At 45.6% G+C, this 27,011-nt stretch overlaps 2 protein-coding genes across 2 annotated transcripts; one reads left to right on the forward strand and one right to left on the reverse strand.

The window, feature by feature from the left end:
- The first annotated feature begins 13,422 nt into the window (after window positions 1-13,422).
- Window positions 13,423-15,941, forward strand: Hsd17b10 (hydroxysteroid 17-beta dehydrogenase 10). Its single transcript, XM_028883413.1, is given in 9 exon segments — window positions 13,423-13,449; window positions 13,743-13,755; window positions 13,813-13,887; window positions 13,890-13,978; window positions 14,860-15,024; window positions 15,150-15,278; window positions 15,364-15,391; window positions 15,394-15,471; window positions 15,640-15,941. Coding segments are annotated over 9 exon segments (795 nt in total). The 3' UTR covers window positions 15,831-15,941.
- Window positions 15,942-16,176: 235 nt separating this feature from the next.
- LOC114702885 (RIB43A-like with coiled-coils protein 1) lies at window positions 16,177-26,428 on the reverse strand. Its single transcript, XM_028883503.2, is given in 16 exon segments — window positions 16,177-16,323; window positions 16,433-16,484; window positions 16,487-16,538; window positions 16,540-16,577; window positions 16,580-16,631; window positions 16,634-16,825; window positions 17,233-17,337; window positions 17,339-17,352; window positions 18,000-18,088; window positions 18,090-18,244; window positions 18,247-18,324; window positions 18,326-18,342; window positions 18,523-18,603; window positions 19,795-19,915; window positions 25,909-25,983; window positions 26,282-26,428. Coding segments are annotated over 14 exon segments (1,128 nt in total). The 5' UTR covers window positions 25,909-25,983; window positions 26,282-26,428; the 3' UTR covers window positions 16,177-16,241.
- Between the last annotated feature and the right edge of the window lie 583 nt (window positions 26,429-27,011).

Consider the following 27,011-nt stretch of genomic DNA (forward strand, 5'->3'; position numbering starts at 1 on the left):
AAGGACTAAATGAGAGCCTGCCTTTAGAAAGCCCCTCTAGATCACCATTCTAACTGGCCTATGTTATGACATCGTGTTTTCCACTGTCACTTCACCCGGCAGCTGTCTAACTCCATCTATTTGGTCCCCCTTGATCATCTGCCCGCCTGAAAGTCAGCAAGAGTAGAGACTCTAAGCCAGTGCTTCTCAACCCACCCCCCCAACCATAAAATTACTTTTGTTGCTACTTCATAACTATAATTTTGCTACTGTTAAGAATCATAATGTAAATATCTGTGTTTTCTCATGGCCTTAGGTGACCCCTGTGAAAGGGTCATTCGACTCCCAAAGGGGTCATGACCCACAGGTTGAGAACCACTAAAGCCTTCTAGGACTCATTCCAGCCATAAGTGGCCAGATCAACTAGATGCCCATCTCCTAAATGGTTTTAGGGCCTTAGTTCTTAAAGAGGGATTGCAGTCACATAATAACAAGCCTGAAGGTCATCTAGGATGGACCTTTCTCTCATCATCAGCATCTTGTAAAACCAGGAACTGAAAGTGCAAGACTGATTACTGGTCAAAAGAATAGGATTCTGGCAGTGGTGGCGCACACCTTTAATCCCAGCACTTGGGAGGCAGAGACAGGTGGATCTCTGTGAGTTCAAGGCCAGCCTGATGGTCTACAAAGGGAGTTCCAGGACAGCTAGGGTGGTTACACAGAGAAAACTTGACCCCCCAAAAATCTATCTATCTATCTATCTATCTATCTATCTATCTATCTATCTATCTTTCTATCTATTTATCTATCTATCTATCATCTATGTATGTATGTATGTATGTATGTATGTATCTATCTATCTATCTATCTATCTATCTATCTATCTCTTTTTTTAATGATGGGATCTGAGGGGCAGGTGAAATGTCTTGGCACTTTCCACTTGCTGACCAAGGTTGATGACCATAGTTTAACTCTAGGAATCCACATGGCCAAAGGAGACACCAACTCCTTAAAGTTGTTGTCTGCCTTCCATATACATAGCTACCCTCATGTACATGGCGTGCACACATAAATAAATAAATGTAATTTTTAAAGGGAATAGGATCTGAGTCATATTTCACACTGTGTGGTGACATGGCATTCTAAACTGTTTAGAAAGTCATAAAATCAGTATTTAGCTGTGGCTTCCTAGTGGGAAAAAAAGCCAGAGGGATACCATTGTTCCTCCCTAAATTAACCCAAAGGGGCCTGTCAATCACTTGGACAGGAAAACACTCCTCAGGAAAGCTGTCTGTTCTAAAGACTTTGGAAACAATATAAAGCCTGCCTAAAATGTAAGTCAGTACCATGGTAGCCCTGGAAGTTGTCCCCTTCCACCCCTTGAGAGTGTGTCTTCCTCTGCAATGGTCTGATTTGCCCATTTCCCACTCTCATTCTTGAGACTGCCACACTTTACCTTGTAGTAAATTCTACCTCTGGTCTAACTAAAGAGAAAGGCTGAGGCGCAGATGAGATGGCTCAGTGGGTAGAGGCACTTCCACACAAGCCTGGCACCTTCATTTTCAGTTCCCAGAGCCCCGACGTGGAGAGGACCAGCTCTAAAAAAGTGTCCTCTACACTTGACATGTGTGCTGCAGTAGGCATGCCCCCATCATGTACACACATGATAAAAAAATAAAGATATTGTACAGAGATAGAGGGTGCCTTTGAAGCCTTGCACCCCCACTTGCAGGATCCCCATTTCTGAATGTTGTTCCAACCACAAGAGCGGGGGAGGGGGGGTTTCCGAAGCAGCTGCGACCCTTCCAGGCAGACTCATCTTCCCCCACAGTCTTTTATTCTGTTCTGAGTCTTTCCTAATTCTACCCTGGGCTGGAACCAAGTGGAAGCTACTAACTACCACCTTCTCTCCCTTAGCCTCCCTACTTGGGGCTGCCGGGGCTGTGTGAGAATCTGCCTCCCCAGAGCTGGAGAACTGGGGGGGCCCAGCATCTGCCTCTGACCACAAGCAGGTGGAGTATCCCACTTTGCCTCACCTCTGTTAGCAGGAGGGCTGGGGAGGAGTTCTAGGGGAAGAACAGCTTTGTACAGAGTGCCATAGCCTCCCCCCACTAGCTTCCGCCTCCTGGTTGAGGCATCTGTCACTCCTTATACTGGTGCCAGCTGGTTTCTCCTTTCTTGACTTTATTCCTACCTGTTTCTTTGGGCTCTTCATAGCTCTTTTTCTTCTTCTTCCCCACTCTCTCCCTTGCTGTTTTCCTTACCTCCTTATGTCCGGGATATGGTTGTCACCCTCCCACTCCTTGTTGCTCTAAAAAACCCAAAGAGAGAGTCAAATAAAAGAAAATAAAAGCCCAGCTGGTCCTGAAACAGCTTTACTAAGTGTACAGATGATTCCCAGCTTTCCAGACTGCCTACCTGGATGGGTATGGAAAGCATGAAAGGATTCTTCCACGGTCGTGAAGGGAGGGCGGATTGTAGGTGGGATTTATACTGTATACTGATTGGGACATTTACTGAGTCCACCAGAGGATGCAGGCTTATTGCAGTATCATTCAGATGCATCTACTCACTGAGCAAACAATGCCATTCTCTTATGCACTGAGCCTTGTATTATTGCTTAATGTGGATAGAGGTCAAACTAGATCTCCAGTCTTTCAGGAGGGTGGGTGCTGGCTCAGCGGCAGGCATATGGAGCTGTAGGTGCCTGAGGAGTAAGTATCTCACTATCCTGGGAGTCATTTGTGGGGTAGAACTGTTCGATTTGACAATAAAAAATACGAGGCACACAGAGATTTGCACCATATGTTTATCTGGTAATGCTACAGAAGGAAAAGTGGGTTAAGTCTTATCATAGAATGAAAAAGGTAAAGGAAAGCTAAATGGTAGGAAAGAGTTAAGCAGGACTGTAGCCTTGATTGAGGATAAAATATATTACATTGTCTCAGCTGGGTGGTGGCGGTGCATGCCTTTAATCCCAGCACTTGGCAGGCAAAGGCAGGCGGATCTCTGTGTGTTCAAGGTCAACCTGGTCTACAGAGGGAGTTCCAGGACAGCTATGACAGTTACACAGATAAACCCTGTCTTAAAATAAACAAAACAAAACAAAACATTACATTGTCTCTTGGAATTGCACTTGCTCTTTATGCCAAGAACCATATCCCAGTTGCCTTGAGAAACAGAGAAGTAGACAGTACCCAAATAACTACCTTGGCTTTTCTGTTTGTTTCTGTAAACATGCTTGCTTGTTTTTAAAAATCAAATAATGATAAAGAGCACTGGTAGCTCTCCTAGAGGACCCAGGTTTATTCCTAGCACCCACATGGTGGCTCACAACCATTTGTAACTCCAGTCCTAGGAGATCCAGCATCCTTTTCTGGCCTTTGTGGGCACTGCATACATGTGGAGTACAGGCATACATGCAGGCAGGACACTGTACATATAAAATAAAAATAAAACTTAATTTGAAAAAAATGAAAATTGGGAAAAATAAAATTTCTGCTAGAGATCTGTAACCACACAGACTAAAATTTAAAGTCCACTAATCAGAAAAAAATGGCAAAAAGTGATGCTGTATTGCCAATAAAAACTGTATGAGGCTAGGCAGTGGTGGCGCATGCTTTTAATCCCTGCACTCAGGAGGCAGAGGCAGGTGGATCTTTGTGAGTTCCAGGCCAGCCTGGTCTACAAAGCAAGTTTCAGCACAGCTAGGTCTGTTACACAGAGAAACCTTGTCTTGAAAAATCAAACCAAACCAAACCAAAACAATAACAAAAGAACTGAATGAGACAAAGGATTAGGGTCCTATTATTTCAAGCATTAGCTCAAGTGCTATTGAGCAATAATAAAGCTGAATTCTCCATCTTTCCAAGTGCAGTTTGGTGATCTCCTTCTGTAACAGTCACACTACTGTAGGAACTTATAAGGTTATATATATTATTACCAAAAAATATAGTGTCATACTGGCTGAAGTTAGACAGTCCACATCCATCAGACGCTGGAGAACCTTAAAAGTGAGGGGGGACTCCAGGCCAGCCAGGGATACATGGTGAGAACCTCTCTCAAAAAGAAAACAAGGGAGGATCACCAAAGGTACTTAAGCAAAGGTATTTCAAAATTGGATTTTAGGGGGTTGGGGATTTAGCTCAGTGGTAGAGCACTTGCCTAGCAAGCGCAAGGCCCTGGGTTCTGTCCTCAGCTCAAAAAAAGAAAAAAGAAAAAAAATTGGGTTTTGGGAATAAGCTTTTGTTGGCTTGCTTCCTGAAGCATCTTTTTAAGAGGGACAACAGTGGATGGAGTCCGCCGACCAGTTGAAATAGGATGGGCAAGAGCTTTTGGATGATGGTTATAGGAGAGCAGGAGAAAGGAAGTGCAAATCCAAGATGCATTTAGGGATTGGGAAGTATCACAGCGGCAGACCACTTGCCTAGCATGCAGGAGGCCTGGGCTTAATCCCAGCACCATCACAACAAAACAAAAAACCAAAGATATGCTTAGGAGTTATATCAATGGGACTTGGCAATTGATTGAATCAAGTAAAGTGTATCAGGCTTATTCTTTTGTTTTTGTTTGTTTGTTTGTTTTTCGAGACAGGGTTTCTCTGTGTAGCTTTGCGCCTTTCCTGGAACTCACTTGGTAGCCCAGGCTGGCCTCGAACTCACACAGATCCGCCTGCCTCTGCCTCCTGAGTGCTGGGATTAAAGGTGTGCGCCACCACCCCCAGCCAGGCTTATTCTTTTAGGCCACCAATCAGCTCCAAATCATGACACAAGAGACTTATTAGTAATGAATGCTTGGGCTAGCTTAGGCTCATTTCTGGCTAGCATTTCTTCTTTAACTTATATTAACCTGTTTCTCTTTATCTACCTTTTGCCTCGGGGCTTTTTACTGTTCTCATGGCTTACTTTCCTGCTTCCTCCAGTGTCTGGCTGGCTGGCAGTAGCTGGCTTCTGGCCCTGGGCATGTCCCTTTCTTTCCTCCTCATTGTCTTTGTTCTTTTCCCCTCGTTCTTCTCTCCTATCTATTCTCTCTGCCAGGCAGCCCAGCCTATCCCCTCCCTGCCTAGCTATTGGTCATTCAGCTTTTTATTAGACCAATCAGGTGCCTTAGGCAGGCAAGGTGAAAAAGATGCAACACATCTTTACATAATTGAACATGCATCCTTACATAGTTAAACAAATGCAACATAACCAAATGTAACACATCCTTACAGAGTTAAAGTAATTTCCACAACAATAAAGCATGCCTGAATCCTAGGGCTGACTTGATTGCCTGGGAAGATGGTATTGCTACCAACTGAGATAAAGCAGGTTTAGGGAACAATGACTCAGCTTACTTCAGGACAAAGCGATGGAGTAATTTGGTATGTGGGAGCAGTAAATAGTTGGCTATGATTCTGAAGTTCAGTGCAGTCAGTAGGCTGAAGGTAGAGTACTGGGGAAATATTTAAAAGCAAAAGGTGGGTGAGATCCTTAAAAAGAGGGAAGAAGCAAAAGAATCTAGGGAGGGGACCTAAGAAAGAAGTGAGAGAATTCTAAAGAGGCAAGAAGGGAGGCATCACAGAAAACAGATGGGATTTTCTAGGAGGAGAGAGCAATCAACCATGTCAAATGCAGTAAGAAAGCTCTGATTACATAAAGGCTGGTAAATGACCTTCAGTGTTTAGGATGTAGCTCCCAGATAGAACTGGTGCTCAGCATGTACAAGGCCCTGGGTTCCAAAGGAAAAGGAAAGGAGCTGTTGATATGGGCAACAGTCAAGTCCCTGTGACCCTGGGAAAGCATCACACAGGCTCCTTCAGCCATCACTCCCAATTTATTCAACGACAAACCTTCTGCTAGCATGCATCCTAAGCACACGTTCTCTCAGCGCTCATCACTCCTGCTGAGTTCAAACCCTTCATTCCAGCCGAGTCTCATCTCATTTGGAAATCATAGGCCACATTTGGATGCTCTTTGCATGCATCACATGGGGATCCTTTCTCTTTGCCAGTATCCCCTCAGCAGCAGAGAAAGCCAGTGCAGCTCTGGTTTTGCAGAGGTAACTGCAGGCACTCTCACAAGGGTTAAATAGGTTACCTTGTGGTGATGAGGACTATCACTTTTCCCTCTCTCCCTGGTAGGTAATACACACTGAGGATTGTGACATAATGTTGCATTTTTTTAGGTTCTACTGTTCTTGCTATGTAAACTTAGGCCTTCTTAGTCCATATTTTCTAATGATCTTGAGACAGAAATGCATACAATAAAAAGGGAGAATGCTTAATGGTACAAATCTTTAAGAAAGTGGAAGGGTCTGGAACACAAATCCAATGGGAAGAGAGAGCATCTTCAAACAGGATCTCTCTTCTCTAATCCCAAGGAATGGATGGTGTGCCTTGAGACAACTTTGGAAATACTGAGAAGCAGCGTTGACTTAATGGTTTCCATTTGCTCTAAACATAGTGCTTAAGCACTAGTCTATTGGAGTCAGTAGAGAAAATTCAAGGAGTCTGTGAACTTGTCTGGGGGAAAAACCTTCCTATTTATTTTCACTTTCACTAATAGACATGGACCACATCCTTCTAGATAATGTGTGAATAACAAACTACAGTAGAATTAGTTCTTGTGGCTTTATCACCAATAGAAATCAGATTTTAGCCAGACATAGTGACTCACACCTTTAATCTCAACATTCTGGAGGCAGAGGCAGGTGGGTTTCTGTGAGTTTGGAGGCAGCCTGGTCTACATGGTGAGTTCCAGGGCTGCATAGTGAAACCCTATAGAAAGAGAGGAAGAAAGGAAGGAAGGAAGGAAGGAAATCAGATTTTAAAAGTTGTGTGTGAGGTATGCCTGTGTGTATGATGTATACATGTGTATGTGTGTATGTGTATGTGTGTGTGTGTGGTGAGGGTGTGTATGCCCATGTAGAGACCAGAGGAGGATGTCAAGGGTCCTCCTCTATCATTCTCCACTTTACTCCTTTGAGGAAGGTCTCTCACTGAATCCAGAGCTTGCACATGTGGCTGTACCTGATTTTTTTACGTGAGTGCTAGGTATCCAAACTCAGGTTCTAATGTTTGCATAGTGTCTTAGTTAGGTTTTCTGTTACTGTGAAGAGACACTATAACTATGGCAACTCTTTTTTTAAAAAATAATTTATTTTTATTTTATTTGCATTGGTGCTTTTGCTTGCATTTATATCTATAATGAGGGTGTCAGGTCTTGTAGTTACAGACCGTTGTTAGCTGCCATGTGGGTGCTGGGAATTGAACCCACATCCTCTGGAAGAGCAGTCAGTGCTCTTAACTGCTGAGCCATCTTTCCAACGCCCCACGCCCCCCACCTCCATGGCAACTCTTATAAAGGAAAACTTTTAATTAGAGGTGGCTTTCAGTTTAGTGGTGTAGTCCATTATCACTATGGCAGGAAGCATGGTGGCATGCAGACAGACATGGTGCTGGAGAAGGAGCTGAGAGTTCTGCATCTAGATTGGTAGGCTAGACTGATGACACTGGGCTTGTCTTGAGCATCTGAGACCCCAAGCCCACCTCTATCGACACACTTCCTCCAACAAAGCCACACCCATTCCAACAAGGCCACACCTTCTAACGGTGCCACTCCCTGAAACCACCACACATAGCAAACACTCTAACCTACTGGGCTATCTCCCCGTCTCAGAAACCAGATTTTTGGAGCACAATATGGTACTGCATATGTCTTCTTCCATCCAGGCCCGACCCTGCTCAGCTTCCATGATCAGACAAGATCAGGCACATAAATTTGTATTTCATGTACTAATAAGGAAGCACACCGGCGGTGGTGGCGCATGCCTTTAATCCCCGGCACTCGGGAGGTAGAGGCAGACGGATCTCTGTGAGTTCCAGGCCAGCCTGGTCTCCAAAGTGAGCTCCAGGAAAGGCGCAAAGCAACACAGAGAAACCCTGTCTCGAAAAAACCAAAAAAAAAAAAAAAAAAAAAAAAAGAAAGCACATACACTTCGACTTTGCAGATGTGGGATTTCTGTTATTTTGGTAATTGTATTTCAGTATAGGTTTCTTTCATAATCCTATTTGTCTTATAGAATGCATACATTTTTCTGGGAAGGGATTCTCTAGACTTCGCACGGCTTCCAGAGGTGTTCACAGCATACGAAGGACTACAAAACACTGCTCTGAAGAATAACGGTAATAAACTCTACAGAACTCTTGCGACAAGCCAACAGCTCCTTTAAGTCTTTTATTTTTTCTTACACATTTTTTTTTGTTTTTGTTTTTGTTTTCTTTTCTTTTTTTTTTTTTTTATTGACAGGGCTCATGTACTCAGGCTGGCTTCAAGCCCATCATGTAGCCAAGGATGGCTTTTAACTCCCCATCTTTCTCCCTTAGATTCCTGAGTAGCTGGGATTATAGTTGTGTAGCATTGCTTCTGGCTATAAGTACTTTTTGTTTATGGTTATGGAATAACCAACAAAAAGCTTCTGTGGTTTTCATTATTAGGCAATAAACTGCCCGTGTTCATTTATTTACTTATTAGTTAGGGTTGACAAAATTAATCCATTTGTGTTTTAACAACTCTCCCATTTGCTTCACACATGGCAGGCTACATTCTTGGCACTGGCTTGTTAATAGGTAAATGAGCAGGAGACCCTAAGGTTTACCTTCCAGAAGGAGATGAATTCTACAAATAAGACCCAGTTGGATCAGAGTAAAACTCACCACAATCCTTTGGGAACAGTTTTGCAATGCCCAAAGTTCTGAACATGTTGGTTTCAAAATTTTGGAGCTCAAACTTATTAGGTGACAAAAACCTGACAAGCGTTATCAGATTATTTCTTCTTTCATACAGTGTGCCATTTCAAACTTTTCCTTTTAAAGGTTTTTTTTTTTTTTTTTTTTTTTTTTTTTTAAAGATTTATTTATTTCTTATGTATAGAGCATGTATGATGCAGGCCAGAAGAGGGCACCAGATCTCATTACAGATGGTTGTGAGCCACCATGTGGTTGCTGGGAATTGAACTCAGGACCTCTGGAAGAACAGTCAGTGCTCTTAACCTCTGAGCCATCTCTCCCGCGCCTTTTACGGGGTTTTAAGTTTTTTTTTTTTTTTCAAGTCAGGGTTTCTCTGTGTAGCTTTGGCTGTCCTGGAACTCACTCTGTAGACCAGACTGGCCTCACACTCACAGAGATCCACCTGCCTCTGCACTCCTTGGGTACTGGGATCAAAGGTGTCTGCCACCACCACTCAGCTTTTTAAAAAAATGTTTTAATGTTTAACTACTATGTCCTAGACCTTTCTTAGAAGCTATGTAGTATAGATATATGCAGTATAAAGAGTTAGATCATATAGAATATGCTTTCTCTCTGGATGTGGTGGTGCCCATCTGTAATCCCACACTTGGAAGGTAGAGGTAGGAGGTCAGGAGTTCAATGTCATCCTCAGCTACATAGTGATTTTTGGGACTAACTTAGGCCATATGTCTGGAATTTAAAAAAGAGAGAGAGAGAGAGAGAGAGAGAGAGAGAGAGAGAGAGAGAGAGAGAGAGAGAGAGTGAGTTGCTGCAAGCGCAGGAAAATGTAATGGAATTCAGCTACTATCACAAAAGCTACCATTGGAAATGTCAAGGACTTTCCAAAGGTCAAGCCATGGCTTAAGAAGTTTTGGATGATATTTTTAGCCAATTCCTGCAATGATTTCCTCGTATGCTATGCATACTTCCAAGAACTCCTAAACAGTGTATTTTATCTGAAATACCTACCAAGCATTCAAGGCAAATGATCTCCTGAATTAAGGTATATTAGCTCAGACCCTCCTTTCTTATACAGTCTTAGTGGTATTTATACTAAGATTATAGACTCCTAACATTTACTTACACTTCCAGGAATGTAGTTTGAGCACATAAATTCCATTTTTCTGATATATTAACTGATTTAGCTCTTAATTGACCTCTCCTTTACCACTCCCTTTTTGGTTGTAAAAGAAAGCCCTGACGGTCACTGCCTGAGGAAAACTCTTGTCTGCCTTTATGACTCTGTAAGAAGTCAAGCCTGGTGACTTTGCTTTAGCTAGAGCACTGCTATTGCATGGGTATATAACTGTAACCTCAGAGATTGAGAAGGATTTTGACTGGAGAACTAGATGGAGAACTAGAAGAATGAGATGGAGATGAGGAAGAGCAGATGGGGAAGAATGGGATGCGTAGAATGAGATGAGAAAGACCAACATGGGCAGAATTAAGATGAGAGAATTAAGATAGAGATAGAGCCGGGCGGTGGTGGCGCACGCCTTTAATCCCAGCACTCGGGAGGCAGAGCCAGGCGATCTCTGTGAGTTTGAGGCAGCCTGACTACTACAAGTGAGTCCCAGGAAAAGGTGCAAAGCTTACACAGAGAAGCCCTGTCTTGAAAAAAAAAAACCAAAACCAAAAAAAAAAAAAAAAAAAAAATAGAGGCATAGAAGGGACAGCAGATAAAAGTAGAGAGAAATCAGGCAAGAAAGGAGTTAGGCACAGAGCAGAACTGAAGCTGTGTAGCTAGGATGTTATCCAGAGGAATAAAGTAGATAGATGAATGAGCTCGGTGTACTTAGATTCTTTCCTGAAAATAATTTGCACTTTTGTAGCTTCTTTCTGGGCCCCTGGGAAGATTACTAGGCTGGACATAATAATATTTGAGAGAGAGAGAGAGAGAGAGAGAAGAGGTGAAAGTGCTGGAGAAGATGGTTTAGGGTAAGAGTACTTACTGCCCTGTAAGAGTATCCAGGTTTGGATCCTAGCACTTACATCGTGGCTCACAACTATCTGTGCCTTCCAGTTCCAGAAGGATCAGATTCTTTTTTCTGGCCTCTGAGGTTCCCACAATGTGTGGTGCATGTAAACTCATGCAAACGATCAGACATACATGTACAGATTAATTAATTAGTAACTAATTAATTCACTTTTTTTTCCGGAGCTGAGGACCGAACCCAGGGCCTTGTGCTTGCTAGGCAAGCGCTCTACCACTGAGCTAAATTCCCAACCCCTAATTAATTTACTTTTAAAGCTGGATAAGGAGCCGCGGTGCATACCCTTAATCCCAACACTCGCAGAGCCAGGAGGATCTGGCGGCGGCGCAGGCGCGGCGGCGCGCGCGGCGGCGGGGGCGGGGGCGCGGCGCGGCGGGTGGTGGTGGTGTGTGGTGGGCACACGCCTTTAATCCCAGGATTAAAGGCAGAGCCAGGAGGATCTCTGTGTGAGTTCGAGGCCAGCCTGGTCTACAAAGTGAGATCCAGGAAAGGCACAAAGTACACAGAGAAACCCTGTCTTGGAAAAAAAAAAAAAAGAAAAGAAAGAAAAAAAAGCTGGGTATGGTGGCTCATACTTATAATCCTAGTACTCAGCAGTCTCAAGTAGGAGGATTGAGGAAGATTCCTGGAAATTTTAGGCCAGCCTGGTCTATGTAGTGAGTTGCCTGAACTACAGAGTGAGAGACCCTGCCCCCACCCACCCAAAATCAGTACCTTCCTTTCTGAAGGAAATAGATGGATTTCTAAACGCTATGCAGAGATTCAAATATGCACTATATAGTGGTGATGTGGCTACAGCTTGAGTGGTCTGAAAGACCCCTCTTGGGAGGTATTATTTTTACTTTATTTCTGTATGAAAAAAAAGCAGCCATGCAGGAACAGGTGAATGCAAAAATGAAACACAAAGAGCCACTGTAAATGAAGAAAGTATATGAGGCCAGTGAAAAATGCTACCCTTTTCTTTATTCTCTTTAAAATTCAGCCGGAGGTGGGGGGTGTGGCAATGCCTTTAATCCCAGCAACTCAGGAGGGCAGAGGCAGGTGGAGCTCTTCTGATAGTCGAGGCCAGCCAGCGGGGGCTACAGGGGCCCTGGGCCAGCGAGACTCCAGGGGCTCCAAAGCTGCCACAGAGAAACCCTGCTCGAAAAAAAATTTCAGTCCCCAGTAGGAGAACTGCTTTTTTTTTTTTTTTTTTTTGAGTCAGGGGACTCACCATGTAGTCTACTCCTGGCTGGCTAGCCCTGAAATTGGCTATGTAAGTAAAGCAGCATGGTCTCAAGACTGCTAGGGTCACAGTTATGGGAACACTTCACCCAAGCATTTAGATTGTGAGCCTGGGACTGGTTGAACCGGCTCAAGCCTGATGATCTGTGTTTGACTCCCAGAAGCCACATGATGGAAGGAGAAAAAACCAACTCCTACAGTTGCCCTTGGACTCCCACACAGTATAAACACACACACACACACACACACACACACACACACACGTTAAAAGATTGTGAGTGGTGCTAAACCCTTTTGATAAAGTAGTGAAAATCAATATAGGTATACTGTCAACAGCCAGTCGTCCTTGAGGAAGTCCATGGGAGAATACCTTAACATATTAAAGCACAGTACAGTTGCAGGCAGAAAGTGTAGGCTGAGATTTGTGGGCCTGAAGACTTTGGGTTGGAGAAAAACATGGATCAAAGACAGATTAGATGTCCATCCTAAAGATTCTAATTGAGATATTGGCTGAAAGCTCATCTAGAGTGACTAGAGACCTAAGTTTTTTAACAACAGTCTCTGGATGTTGCCCAATCTCCAGTGTACGATCTGGGCATCGAACACAGGAACATAGCAAAGGCTGAGGCGATGAGAGACGCTCTTGTCTCTGTGAGTTTGCTTTCTCAGAAATACCTGTTTTCGTATGCCTGCCTCCTATCCTTAGCTCCCAATGACCCTCTCCACCCACAGGCACGAAGTGTGTTGTTGTCTGGCCTCTCTCTCCTTGCCTCAACGTATTTCTCTCTGCGGCCGCTCCTCTGTATCTCAGAATCTTCCTTTCCCTGTCCTCAGCTCAGTATTCCTGGAATCTGTAGTTGGGCTGTTTGTAGCTCCGTGGTAGAGTACTTGCGTAACAGGTACAGAGCCTTGGGGTTTGGTTCTGTCACCGAAAAAAAAAAAAAAATCAGCCCCTTTCGTTGTCTGTCCTGTAATTTTATCTTTCTCCAAATGAACTGTGTCCTCCTGGGAAGCACGGACCTTGTATTATTTCTCTGTGTACCCGGTAGAACCTGGCAGCTAGGAATCGGGTTTCACTTAACACTTGAAAGCTTTACTGAGAAAGGGCCTGGGTTCTATCTTTGCCCGGTCTTCCTCTGCTGCAGCTGGCTGCATTGCCAAACGGTCAGCTAGCGAGGGGTGAAGGGTGGGTGATCCCATGCAGGGGCCACTAGGCTCTTTCTACCAAGGAAACGTCCTCAGACCGAGTCCACGGCTTTTCCCTTGCCAAGGTCCGGACGCAGCAGGCACGCCCTGTCCTCCCCCTCCCTCTCCCCTCCCGTCCCCTCCCCTCCCCCCACGACACCCCCGCGTGTGCGCTGCTCCCCCCCCCAGTAGGCGGCTCTGTGCCGGCCAATCAGCGAGCGCCTGTGCCAAAGAGACTTGAAACCCCTCCTCTGGTGGCGAGAACTGTGCAAGATGGCTGCGGCGTGTCGGAGCGTGAAGGTAGACTGCTCTGTGCCTCTAACGTTTGTTTTTGCGCAGGCTAGGACTGCACGGGCAGGAACTAGAGAGGAGAGATGGGTGCCTGGGGAAAAGGGTCCTGCTTCTCCGGCCTCGTTTTCTGGCGATCGGTTCAACGTTCAACTGCACATGTGTGTGAGGGGTCGCAGGGAAACACGCCTGGGATGAGACACGCCCCCACCCCCTACCCCCCACCCCCGGCCCTCCCCTCCCGCGGTCTCAGCGGGGAGGAGAGGAAGCACCGTTGGGTCATTGACTATCCTGTTTCTTCGCAGAATTCGGGAACTGGCAAGTGAAAAGGGGGGGGGGTTGGACCGCAGCAGTTTACCTTGTACCTCTTCACAGGGCCTGGTGGCACTAAAATAACTGGAGGAGCCTCGGGCCTTGGCCTGGCTACGGCCGAAAGACTGGTGGGACAGGGGCCACAGCTGTGCTTCTGGACTTACCTAACTCGGGGGGTGAGGCCCAAGCCAAGAAGTTAGGAGAGAGCTGCGTGTTTGCCCCAGCCAACGTGAGTCACGACTCCGCCAGAGTGTGCACGAGGAAACTCGGGGGGGCGGGGCTTCTCCATAAAAGTGGTGTCGGGGGGGGGGGGTTGTGCCAGGTAAAAGCACTTGCTGCCATCTGTAACAACCTGAGTTTGATCCCAGGACCTACATGGTATGAGGAAAGAACTGACTGTGACCTCCACCGAGTGCCCTGGCACAAACATGCCTGCATACATACATACAAATAAATGTCCGGTGGTGAATCCATCGCCCGTCAGCTTTTGACCTGAGTCCTTGAGCACCCGAGGGCACCTGCAATAAGAACTCTAAAGCCAGGGCTCAGCAGAATGGCGACGAGGACTGGGCACACCAGAATTTCCTGGAGGAGATATGAACAGTTGGAAATGCCTATCTGCCCAGTGATTATATATTTACAGAGTTGAAAAACCTGAACTGCACAGGAAGGGATTTTTTTTTTTTTAAAAAAAAAAAGCTAGTTCATGTTCCTGTGAGCAATTCTCAAAACAGGGTTGTATCGGAATATAGCTCAGTGGTAGAGTTCTTGCCTAGCATGTACGAGACCCCCTCAGTTTAATTGTCAATACTGCAAAAGAAAAAAGCAAAACAAGGTTGTATAGTGCCCTGATCCATAGCAGCTGAGAATTACCAGGGGCATAGGAATCCAAAGAGTATAGATTGGAAAAATACTTTTGCAGTACTTTTCTGTAGTCCCCACCATTTTCCTTTTACTCGCTTCACTTGTTTTAGCACAACTCTCTCTTGGCCTCCCTTTTGCTCACACAATTCTGCTCCCATTCAAGGACTGGGCTTGCCCTCCTCTCTAGGTTTAGTGGTGTGTGTATGCCAGGAAATGAATACCTTTCCTTCATGTCTCCCTTTCAAGGTGACCTCTGAGAAGGATGTACAAGCAGCTTTGACTCTAGCAAAAGAAAAGTTTGGCCGCATAGATGTGGCTGTCAACTGTGCAGGTATTGCAGTGGCCATTAAGACATACAACCAAAAGAAGAACCAGGTGCATACCTTGGAAGACTTCCAGCGGGTTCTCAATGTAAGGCCTTGGTAGATCTCCAGGGGTAGGACTAAGAAATGTCCGGCTGTGGGTACTCAGCTTTTAAGCAAACACAAAGCAGCCTCTGCCTTAGATCCCACATCATGGTTCTACCCGCCCTCCAGGTGAATCTTATAGGCACTTTCAATGTGATCCGCTTGGTTGCTGGGGAGATGGGTCAGAATGAACCAGACCAGGGAGGCCAACGTGGAGTTATCATTAACACTGCCAGTGTGGCTGCCTTTGAGGGCCAGGTATGTGGATGGAGGCAAAGTTCTTATTTGAATGACTTGCGGGGGGGGGGTGTCTCCCACCTATGATCTCCACTCTTTTTTCCAGGTTGGACAAGCTGCATACTCTGCATCCAAAGGGGCATAGTGGGCATGACACTGCCCATTGCTCGTGACCTGGCTCCCATAGGCATCCGTGTGATGACAATTGCTCCAGGTAGACATTTCTTTCTCTCTCTTGCCATCCCTAGAGTTGGGTGGGATCTGTAGACAGATGAGAGGAGGTGCCCACTACCTAAATATCTGCAGCTTAGCGCTAGGGTGAGGAAGAACCAAGCGACTATGAGAACAGAAATGAACCTTTGATTTTGGTGCTTTCATCTAGGTTTGTTTGCCACCCCACTGCTTACCACCCTTCCAGAGAAAGTGCGCAACTTCTTGGCCAGCCAGGTGCCCTTCCCCAGCCGACTAGGTGACCCTGCTGAATACGCTCATGCGGTCCAGGCCATAATTGAGAACCCATTCTTGAATGGAGAGGTCATCCGGCTGGATGGGGCCATTCGAATGCAGCCTTAAAGGGTGAAGGCAAGAAAACACCAACTTCTCTCCAGCTTGAAGGAAAGCTAACAGCCATTTTGTAACTCTGCTCCAGTCACCCTCTGTGCCTAATAAATTCTCAAACTTCCAGGGCGTGAGCAGTCTTATGCATGAGGGGAACTGACACGGGGAAGAAAGTGAAGGATCCGAGGCTGGATCCATAAGAACAGCCCCAGTGTGGGGTGGGGAAGGCGGTATCTCACACTTGTGTACTGTAACAACACAGGGTTCACTATAGTGAATAATTTTATTCCCTAGGGTAGAAAGTGGAGTTTGGGGCTTAGTTCCCTCCTACTGAGGAGATTAGAGATAGGGGTATGTAGCATTTTCTGGACGACTCCTAGCCACCTGTGAGGTTGATAGGTGAGAAGGGAGGTGGTCATCCAGGCTTCAGCGGCTGCTGGTGTTGAACTGGAGGTAATACTGGGCAGTCGGCTGATTGGTGTAGATGACTGAATTCAGGTAATTTTGCCTGTGAAAATTCAAAGGCCACAGGTGATGTTCTCTCCCTCTCCCTGGTCCTTGGCATTCCTCCCCACCCGCCCCCGCCTTCCTCCCCACTGCTGTACTGGAGAACTCACTGGGCTGCTTGTTCCCTAGCCAACTCCTTGTTGAAGGAGCCCAGCCCCCGTCGAATTCCGCACACAACTGCCTCTCCTGTTCTTCCAGCTCCAGGGCTGCTTCAGCCCAGGCGGACGGTCTGGCGGCCCCACTCCGCTTCCAGGACTTTTCCACTCGGCACTGTTCCTTTTTCTCCTGTCGTTGGGTTTCCTGGGTTTTTCCTGATGGCGGCTCGCTGCCTCTGCAGTCATGCCCTTCCAGCAGTAGGGCAGGACCGGTGAGGAGCTGGGGCGCTGGGCAGCCTGAGGATTCTCGGTCAGAAGATCACTGGTGACTTGTTTCTTGAATCTCCTTGAGTTTGGCTCCTGTTGCTGCTGCTGTTCACGGCGCTGCTGCAGGCCTTCTTAGCTGCCCTGGTGGTAATGTAAGCATTTGGGGGCCCAGCCTTAAGAAACTTACTTGAAGGGTAGGAAAAATAGAGCCCTACTAATCTCAGAGAGAAGGGAGAGACCATGGCATGAATTTTTAATGATCCTAAGGGTATGATGGAGGGGATAGAATGGCCAGGGAATTTCTCTGCACTTAGTCTGAGAGGTCAGGGATGAAAAGCCAATACCTGTTCGTAAGTCACCCTGTATTTTGGAGTAGGTAGGAGAGAGGTGACTTATGCTTTAATAGATCTTAAGTGACAGGGGTAGTCCTTGGGGAAATGAGAATGCTTACTCTTGGTTGGAATGGGGTATGAGGTTTGTGGTTAAGGTTCCCCAGGACTTGGTTCAAGACTTGGGGTGGGCTAGTGCACTGGCAGTTCAGACCATACCTGGGCTTTGTTAGCATTAGCCATAGCAGTCCTCATGGCTGCTCGACAGGACTCCTCCAGCCTGGCTAGTTCAGCTGCTCTTGTGTTCACGGCTAGGCGCAGCTGCGTCACTAAGCAAAGCTACACAGAAAAATATGGCCAGGGTATTGCACCTGCCTCTTCTAGGCCCCATTCCTGGTTTACTCATTAGCCATTTGTTTGACATACTTTATATTTGTTGCACAGATCTGAGTGTCAAAGTTACCCCGGTATGGAAGAGTTACTCTTTGGGGTCGGGGTAGCCAAAGCACAGCAACTTGGATAACAATGTAGTTCTGTCATGTTTGATCTGTGAGGCCTTAAGTCATTTTGTCTCTCTAGCCTCAGTTCTCAAGGTTATTTGTTGGGTTCTAAGGATATCACAGAATTAGCTCCTGTCTCAGAGAACTCCCTGCCTAGTTCCAGTGTGGTTGGTGTATGCCTATAATTCCAGCATTGGGAGACAGAGGCCGGAAGATCAGAACTTCAAGGTCATCCCTGGCTAATATAGCAAGTTCAAAGCCAGTGTGTGTTCCATGAGACCCTGTCTCAAGTAGAACTTGTAAAATGTTTCCCTCAGGTAAATGCAAGAAAATCATGAATGGATGGGTACAGTGTCAGTTGCTGAAGGAGGGTCAGGGAAGTTAGGGCTTGTACAGACTAACCTTTTCTGCCTCAGCCTGGATGGGTAACTACCTCCACATTAGTGCTATCCCCAGACCAGGTGGGCTCCCTGCTTGGCTACTTACCTGCACGCACTTCCTCGTCTCTGGCTGCCTGTTGTTCCTGTAGCTGTCTCTCCAAGTTGTATCTGAACTGTTCTTGCTGCATTTTCAGCGTGAGGCCTTTCCGGGTCCTCTCCATGGAAGTACTGCATGCTGGCTGGGCCAAGTACGTGCCACTGTCATAATAAGGGACTGGAAAACTCGTGGAGTTGTTTTGGATCCCAGAAGTCACATTCTTGTCCATTCCTGAATTGCTGCCTTTGCTCCCGACAAATCCTGTACTTTCTCTGGACAACCGACATGCCCGTTCTGCCTCTTCCTTCTCTAACATCTGTGCTACCAGATCATTAGTGCGCATGCTTGGTACCTAGGAGTGATTGACAGGGACATGAAGACACATCAGAACGGAGCCCAGTCAGCCTGGCCTCTGCTCCTCATCTGGCTTAATCACTCCCAGAACCTCAGGCTCTTTTCAGAGGCAGAATTGCCCAACTTCAGCCCATTCTCTCTAGTTCTTCCTTTGTTTTGCCCCAGCCTGAGTGTTTACCATAAGCCATATCTTTGCTTTGCTCCACTGCTTCCCGAAGCTTTCGTTCCTCCACCTGATAGTTCAGGCATCCACATCCACCTGGATCTCAAAGAAAGAAGCTAAATTAGAGTCGAGTCTCAGCATGGTACATTGAATGCTCTAACAGATGCTATTTAGAAATTACCCCCTTTGCCGCGGCCGGTGGTGGCGCACGCCTTTAATCACAGCACTTGGGAGGTAGAGGCAGGCGGATCTCTTTGAGTTCAAGGCCCGCCGGTCTACAAAGCGAGTTCCAGAAGGCGCAAAGCTACACAGAGAAACCCTGTCTCAAAAACCAAAAAAAAAAAAAAAAAAAAAAAATAGAAATTACCCCTTTAAGTTCCCCTATAGCTCTTCAGGACCTACTGGATAAAGGGATGAAAACATCCCTTTCAGTCTCTATCCTCGCTTCGTTCACGGTTGTGAAGGTTAATACTGTCAACATGGTCTGGTAAGATGTGTTCAGTGGGTAAGGTTCAGGCTTGAGAGAGTTTGATACCAGAGAGCCACATGGTGGAAGGAGAGGGCCGACTCTCGCAAGTTATCGTGGGACCTCCACATTCACACTGCAGCATGCAGAGCACCAGCATGCCGCCTCCCAAGTAAAGATACACAAGATACTGTCAGCTTGATGGCATCTAGAATCACTCAGGAGAGAAACCTTTAGACCTGTCTATGAGGAAGTTTCTAGATTGGATTATTTTAAGTGGGGAAACCTGTCTTAACTGTGGGCCATACCATACCATGGACTAGGGTCCTGGACTGAATAAAAAGGAGAAAGTGAACTGAATTCTGCTTCCTAACTGGGTGCAAAGTGACCACCGCTTCCTGCTCCTTCCCCCCAATAATGGGCTATATACTCAAACTGAGCCCAAACCCTTTCTTCCTTGTTTGCCAGGGATTTTGTCATAGTAACAGGAAAAATAACTAATATAACAGTATCATGTTTAGCCTTGCAGAAATCCCTTAAATATTCTTTACACCCTTTTGTGGCTCCATGTTGTTTCTCAAGAACCAGCTACAGTCCAAGAGCTGAGCAGATAGGAGCCAGCTGTCACCCCATCGTCTGTCCGTGCACAATCCCGACTCTTTCTTAAGCCTGCCCAGGTATATGAAGTTGGTTCCCCAGCTCCTTCCCTTCCAGTCCAAGGGCCTTCTGGAATCCAGAGGGGTTATAATGCACTGCTCCATTCCTTTCTAGGCGTAAGAGGGAAGTAACCCCAGCTTTGTAAAGTGCTTTCCATTACCCACTCACCCCCATGACTCGGTTCCGCACGTTGAAGAATCGGCATTGTCGTTCCTTTTCTCGATTTCTTCTAGCCTCAATGGCTGCTATCTCCTTGGGATCTGGTTGGAGGTCTAACTTATACATCTGGAGCAATGAGAGATGGAATGGCCCATTAATGCTGGCACTGTCCTTCACTATATCATACCTCTAGTTCTTCTTTATAACATCTCGACAGCTATGATCTTGAGTTTACTTTCTGAAGTTTCATATCTGTGTCCTCAATCTCTGCTGTCACCACACTGTCACACTTCAGTCTAATGGCAGGCAATATTCCCAGAAACCTTGATGGTCTGTTTCTCCAATGTTGTCTTCTCTGCCCTGGCTACCACGGGGATCTTTCTGAAAGCAAGTCTGACCATTGCACTCCTTAGCTTAAAGCTTTTGTAAAGCAGTCCCAGGTGCAGAGAACAAGAGACTACAGAATTCTCAGCCCTAAATGGGAAATCTGTATCACATCCCCTCCGTCAAGGCTCAGTGACATTGCAGAAGGGATGGAAAGACTAAGAGTCAGAGGTGGTGGATGAATACAGGGAAACAGTATGCTCTGGACATCGCAGCGGGGGCTGCACATATGAACTCACAGAGATTTGGACAGCATGCACAAACCCTGTGCAAACTCAAGCCAGAACAAATCCCAGCATGCAGAAAGGAAGTGGGCACAAAGACCCACCCCTAGGGAAGTTGGCAACTGATAGCTGCTGGGAGAGGAGAGCCAAGTTTTCTTTGAGACTGTAGAGCCCACTCTTTATTTTTGCTTTTCAAGATAGGGTTTTCTCTGTGTGGCTCTGGCTGTCCTGGAACTCTGTAGACCAGGTTAGCCTTGAACTCAGATCTGTCTGCCTCTGCCTCCCAAGTGCTGGGATGAACTCACAGGCAGATCTCTGTGAGTTCGAGGCTAACCTGGTTTACAAATCAGGTTCCAGGACAGCCAGGGCGGTTACACAAAGAAACTTTGTCTCTAAAAACAAACAACAAACAAACAAACAAACAAACAAAGGTATGTGCCAACCATGATCTGCAAAGCCCTACTCTTAAGTTGACCATGTTACAGTAGAAGGCCACACATCCAATAATGTATTGTCAGCACAAATTGGACATGATGGGTGAAAAAAAATGACGAGCACAAAAGTTGGTGGGCAGGTGAAGGGGGATAGATCTGGGAAGAGTGGGAGGGGTGAATATGCTCGAAACTATACAAAATCCTCAAAGAAGAATAAAATTTTTGTAAGCAGCTTTAAAACAAATGTCTAAAAAATAAATTTATTCACTTATTTACATTAATAAAACAAAAAGATAAGGTCTAACTCCCTTTGTTAGCACTCAAAAGGCCAGGGCAGGAAGATCGTGAGTTTGAGGCCAGTCTGGGCTACACAGCAAGAGACTGTCTCAAATATAAACAGGAAAACTTGAAAAATGTTATTCATGGATTCTTTATATATATATATATACAGTATATAAATATTACAGAGAGAATAATAATAGATTCTGCAGTATGGGAAGTAGTTTGAAAAGAAACAAGGCATTTCAATGGGACCAGTAATCTGTATGTTGAGGGGTTTGTTTTCCAACAAGATTTCACTGTGTCACCAGGCTGGCTTGAAGTTGCAATACTTCACCAGTCTTTCAAGTACTAAGATTACAATTACACCTACTTTAAGTTGGGAGTTGGTTCATTGATTGCTATTTTGTCAGGCCTCCAAACTACATATGGGCTATATATATATTTCTTGTTTGTGTCAACTATTTCAGTTACAAAATGTTATTGGAAGTTATAGCACTAGGAAGAGTTGGAGTACTTGAAGAAAGGCCAGTGTTCCTGGGCACTGTAACCAAGGGAGACAGTGGCATGAGACAAATGGAAAAGGGTGTAGGACTGGCTCTTCAAAGCTTGTAGTAATGGGCTGGGAGCGTGGCTCAGTTGGTAAAGAGCTTGTCTAGCATACAGGAAGCCCTGGGTACAATCCACAGCACCACATAAACCTGGGTTGAGTAGTACATGCCTATAATCTCAGCACCTGGGGAGATGGAGACAGGAGGATCAGAAGTTCAAGGTCCTCTTCAAGTACAGAGTAAGAACCAGTTTCAAGAAAAAACTGTCTTAAGGGCTGGTGACATGGCTGAATGGGTAATGATACTTGTCAACAAGCCTGATGGATCTGAGTTTGATGCCTGGACCCACATGGTAGAAAGAGAACCGACTCCTACAAGTTGTCCTCTGACCTTCACATGTGCATGCCAGTGTTCTCTCCCCCCACTAAATAAAATAAATGTAACAAAGTTTGTTTTTAAACTGTCTCCAAAAAAAGACCCTGGCATGAGTTTGGATCTCAGTGTAATGAGAAGCTAGTGGAGGATTTCAAGCAAGTAAGACAAGAGAATATGATTTGTTTGCAAGCCCCAGCCCCCACTACTTATGTGTCCAAACTGGGCCTTCCAAAATATGAAGGAGCATGGACTAATTATCTGACTAGATAAGTAATAAATAAAGGGGAAATGTATTTCAGAAAAGCTGCTTGTCTGTGTGATGAGTGGGCAACAGAAAACAATATTGAAGAAGCTAGACGGCCAATGTGGAGACCACTGAAGTTAAGCAAAAAGACAAGGATATTGGCTCTGAGTAGGGCTATTTTAAGAAGAAGGAGGGCTGGATAAATGGCTCATCCTTAAAGGCTAGCCTCACACCTGAAAAGAAAAGGGGGAAAAAGGGTGGGTTAAAGAATGCTTCCAGGGCTGGGAGATGACTCAGTGGGTAGACTGCTGGTGCAAGCCTGAGGACCTGAGTTCTAATCCCCAGCACCCTCATAAAAGCAAGGTTCAGTGTCTCCAAAAGGAAAGAAGCCCAATTAGTATCTTAATTTTAGTTCAGTGAGACCCAGTTTGGACTTCTGCTTTCTAGAGCTGTATGAAAGTAAGTCTTTATTAGTTTATTAAGTTTGGGACGATTTGTTATAGCAGTAATATGAAACTAATGTAGCTTCTCAACCAATATTTATTGGAAGATAGACTTTATCTAAAGCCCCAGCCCTGTGTAACTATTGAGTAGTCAAGTGCAACCAGGCCTTATGAGTTCTACCCTTGGATCCACGTGGTAGGAGCGCACCTTTGTCCCACACGGTGAAAGAGAACCCACTCCTACAGGTTGTCCTCTGACTTACACACACAACACACACACACACACACACACACACACACACACACTAAACCACAAAACAGTAATGGGGTGTGGGTGTGGGTGTGGGTGATTATACCACAGTGCATTTGTGGAGGGCTGAGCACAACTTGCAGGAGCTCTCTCTCTCCTTCCACCATGTGGAATCCAGAGATCAAACTCAGATCAGGCCTGGCTGCAAATGCCACCTCATCAGTTTAATTACTGATTTTAGTAGAAATTTTCTTTATGATTAATGAAGTTTCACATGTATTCAACCATTTACTTATTGCTTTGTGAAGTGCCCAGTCATCTTGTGTTCATTTAAGGGATTTTTTGCATTTAAAAATTTTATTTTTTGTGAATATATAAACAAAATTTTACATATTTATGGGTTATTATGTTTCAATACATAATATGCTATGTAATGTTCAAACTAAGGTAACTCTACCTCCTGAAACATTTATCATTTTTTCAAAGACAGGGTTCTCTGTGTAGTCCTGGCTGTCCTGGAACTCTCTGTAGACCAGGCTGGCCTTGAACTCAAGAGATCTGCCTGCCTCTGCCTCTCCAGTGCTGGGATTAAACAAGTGCTTCCTAACCACTGAGCCCTCCTCCAGCCCTCATCAAGGTGATCCCAGCAGTTGGGAGGCTGAGGTAGGAGGACTGTTAAAAACTGGAGGCCAGTCTGGACTAAATAGTAAGTTCCAGACCATCCTGGACTACAGAGGCCTGTTTCAAAAACAACCATCATGGGTGTTCTCAGAAGAGATGAGTTATTTAATATAAATCTCTGTGCCAAGTTATTTGTAGGGAGTCCCAGAGGCACCTAAACTAGGGTACTGCTATTTCTCCTGGTTGTTCAATAACTAAATGGTAAGAGCCTACTGCTAAAGATACCAAACAGTTTAGCTGCTGGGCATGGAGAAATCAATCTGGACCGACAAAGAAATGTCCTCCATGCTGGCTAGCTTTCATAGTTCCAGAAGGTGCTACCAGGCCTTCCACTAGGGTAGAAAAGACATTTTACCCAGCAGTGAACCCTGCATGCTACAATGCCAACCTTCCAGGTAAGATATGCCCACTGGTGTAATCTGGCATGACTTAATGAGGGTAACCAACCACTTGGATTAGATTTGAGTCCTGGTCCATAAGAGGGAATTCATGCCTAGCTGTAAAGCTAGCAGAAGTCCATGTCTGGGAGGTCATGGGAAGTACCTATGGGGAGTACTCTGGGGAGTAGGGAAGAACCTACTACTACTGTTTTGCTAATTGCCTTCTAATGTGTAAATACAAATATATTTATATTTATAGATTGTGCTGCTCTCAATTGTGGTCAGAGAAGCTCCTTTTTGCTGTAGGCAAGTTTATGCAGAGACTCATAACTGCTCAAACTGTTGAGAATATGTGGTTGTTGAGTGCTCAGTCCCAAATGAGATGTCTATCACCACTACTCCAAAGTGCAGGAACACTGTGTTAGAAGAAGCGGGAAGAATGTAAAGACCCAGAGGAGGGGAGGGATACCATGAGGTGCTGTCTTTTAGACATGACAGGGCCGTGCACTCATGAATTCACAGCAGCTGAGGTTACCTGGATGAGACCTGTACTACAAGAGCAAGCTAGTAAACCTTCCAGCATGGGTGGCTGAAGAGTTCATGAGGCTCCATCCCTAGTTGAAGGGCTATTAGAAGTTGATGCCTGCTAAGGAAGAGTCAATTTTCTTGCAGATCCATATCATGCACATATGGGCAGTACTAAATGGACTCAGTGAGTTACAAGAGGGCAGATATTATGGAGAGTTAGAGGACAGAGGCTGGAGTGGGGATGGATATGATCCATATTTATTGGTATATATACAAAAGTATTTCCATAGTGAGTTTCAGGACAGCCAGGGCAATGTAGAGAGACCCTGCCTCCCCCATAAAAAATATTAAAACCAATGAACCAAATAGCAACAAAAAACCCACCTAAAACAAAATATCTCTCTATTATAAATTCATAAAGATATTCTACAATTTCTAAGGTTTTGCCTTTATCATTTGTTTTTAATCCATTTGAAACTGCATTTTGTATATTTAGAAATAGTTAAATTTTCTCCCAAGCTCCATCTCACCTTTGAAAATTAAATAGTAATTTCTCTAAAAACTATGAGATTGCCTTGGTTATTTTATTCCCTTTCTTGACTGTGACTGTTTTCCCAACACAGCTTCAGTTGTGACTTCCATATCAGATTCTATCAACTTTCTCACTTTCCTAGACTCTTTAGGATTCTTCCCAGCTTTTAGACATTTAAAACGTTACAGGAATAGGACTGGAGAGACAGCTTGGTGGTTAAGAACACGTCCTGATCTTCCAGAATACCAGAGGTTCTCTCAGTACCATCAGGTGGTTCACAACCACCTGTAACTCCAGCTCCAAGGGATTGAATGCCCTGTGTCCGTGGCATACATACATATACACAGATAAATAAAAACGAATCTTAAAATAGTTACAGAGCTGCGTGGTGGGGGCACATGCCTTTTATCTCAGCACTCAGGAAGCTAAGGTAGGTGGATATCTGAGTTCAAGGTCAGCCTGGTCTACAGAGTGAGTTCCAGGGCAGCCAGAGCTACACAGAGAAACCTTGTCTGGAAAAAAAAATGTTACAGGAATAGCTGTGGAAACCATTATCTGAAGAAAATAGATTGAGAAATGAATGGAGGAGGGCAAGGCATAAAGAAGAGAGAGAAGGGAAACAGAGAAGCCAATGAGGGAGGTAGACAAGCAGAGGAGAGTGAAGAGAAAGATAGGGATAAAGAGGGAAGGTGTCATAGCCATATGATGCGTGGGAATGGGATTGGGGAGAAACAGATATAGCAAGGAGAAAGGGAAAAGGACAAAGCTGGAGCACTGGCTTAAGGACGTGGCCCCTGGTGTTCACACAAGATACCTTTCTCAATTTTGAAGCTCCTAAGTGGACTGGGTCCAAGTTGGCTCTAGGATTTACAACAGCAGTCTTGGAATTCTGCTTGGAGAAATAAGAGAGAGGCAGAAGATAGGGGTGGTATCTCAGAATACAACTTTCCCCAACTTGTATCTCCGTTGTCTAGGAGTCTAGGAGTCCCCTCATCCTCCTTTACATTCCAATCTCACCTCACCTAAGTCCTCTCTAAGACCGTCCTTCTGGTTCAAACTGCCCACCCCTCGAGGGTGCCTTCCAATTCTCGACTGAGCCCTTTGCTGGAGCCCCCAGACCAGCTAGACTACAAACCACAGCAGAGTGCCCGCCTCCCACTCGCCCTGGGGAGCCGGGAGGGCATAACCTTGCTGTGACTTCTGATTTGTCTCAGCAAGCGTGGGCTCAGGCCCCCGCCTGCTTTCTGATTCTCCCAGAAAGCGAGAGCCCTCCTCAGCACTAGCGCTTCCGCAGCTTTGTGTGTTACCGCTTCGACGGTTGCGGTGCAACTACAAAGGGGGGCCCAAAGTGCCGGCACAAGCTCGAGCCGGGCGACCAATCAACAGAGGCTCTATTTCAGGCGGAAGTGACTGCGCCCCTGGCACCGGAGCCGGAAATCCTGATTGGCTTGTACTTATTATCGCGAGGTTTACCGTACACCGGTTTGCACCGCGTTATTTCCCGCGCGGGCTAACCTCGGGTCCCAGGACTAAGGTGCCGGCTTTCCTACGGTAGCGCTGCTGTCATGGGTTTCCTGAAACTGATTGAGATCGAGAACTTTAAATCGTACAAGGGTCGACAGATTATCGGACCATTTCAGAGGTTCACCGCTATCATTGGACCCAATGGCTCTGGTGAGATAAATCCGTGGCAGCCCTGCGGGCGTCCCGGTCCGGTACCCCATGTTTGTCTGCAGAGTAGTACAACCTACCCCATGCAACCTGAGACGTTGTGAACCCTAAAATGGCCCTTGCTCCCTTGGGGGGATTCCGCTTGAACTTGCTCCCCCTTCGCCGTGCGCTTAACTCGAGCCGCTTCTTAAATGTCAGTTGGCCGAATTTTTGTGCAGCTCCCTCTGTGGCCGGAGTGGTGTGGGC

The sequence above is a fragment of the Peromyscus leucopus genome, chromosome X (assembly GCF_004664715.2).
Source record: "Peromyscus leucopus breed LL Stock chromosome X, UCI_PerLeu_2.1, whole genome shotgun sequence".
Classification (NCBI taxonomy): domain Eukaryota; kingdom Metazoa; phylum Chordata; class Mammalia; order Rodentia; family Cricetidae; genus Peromyscus; species Peromyscus leucopus.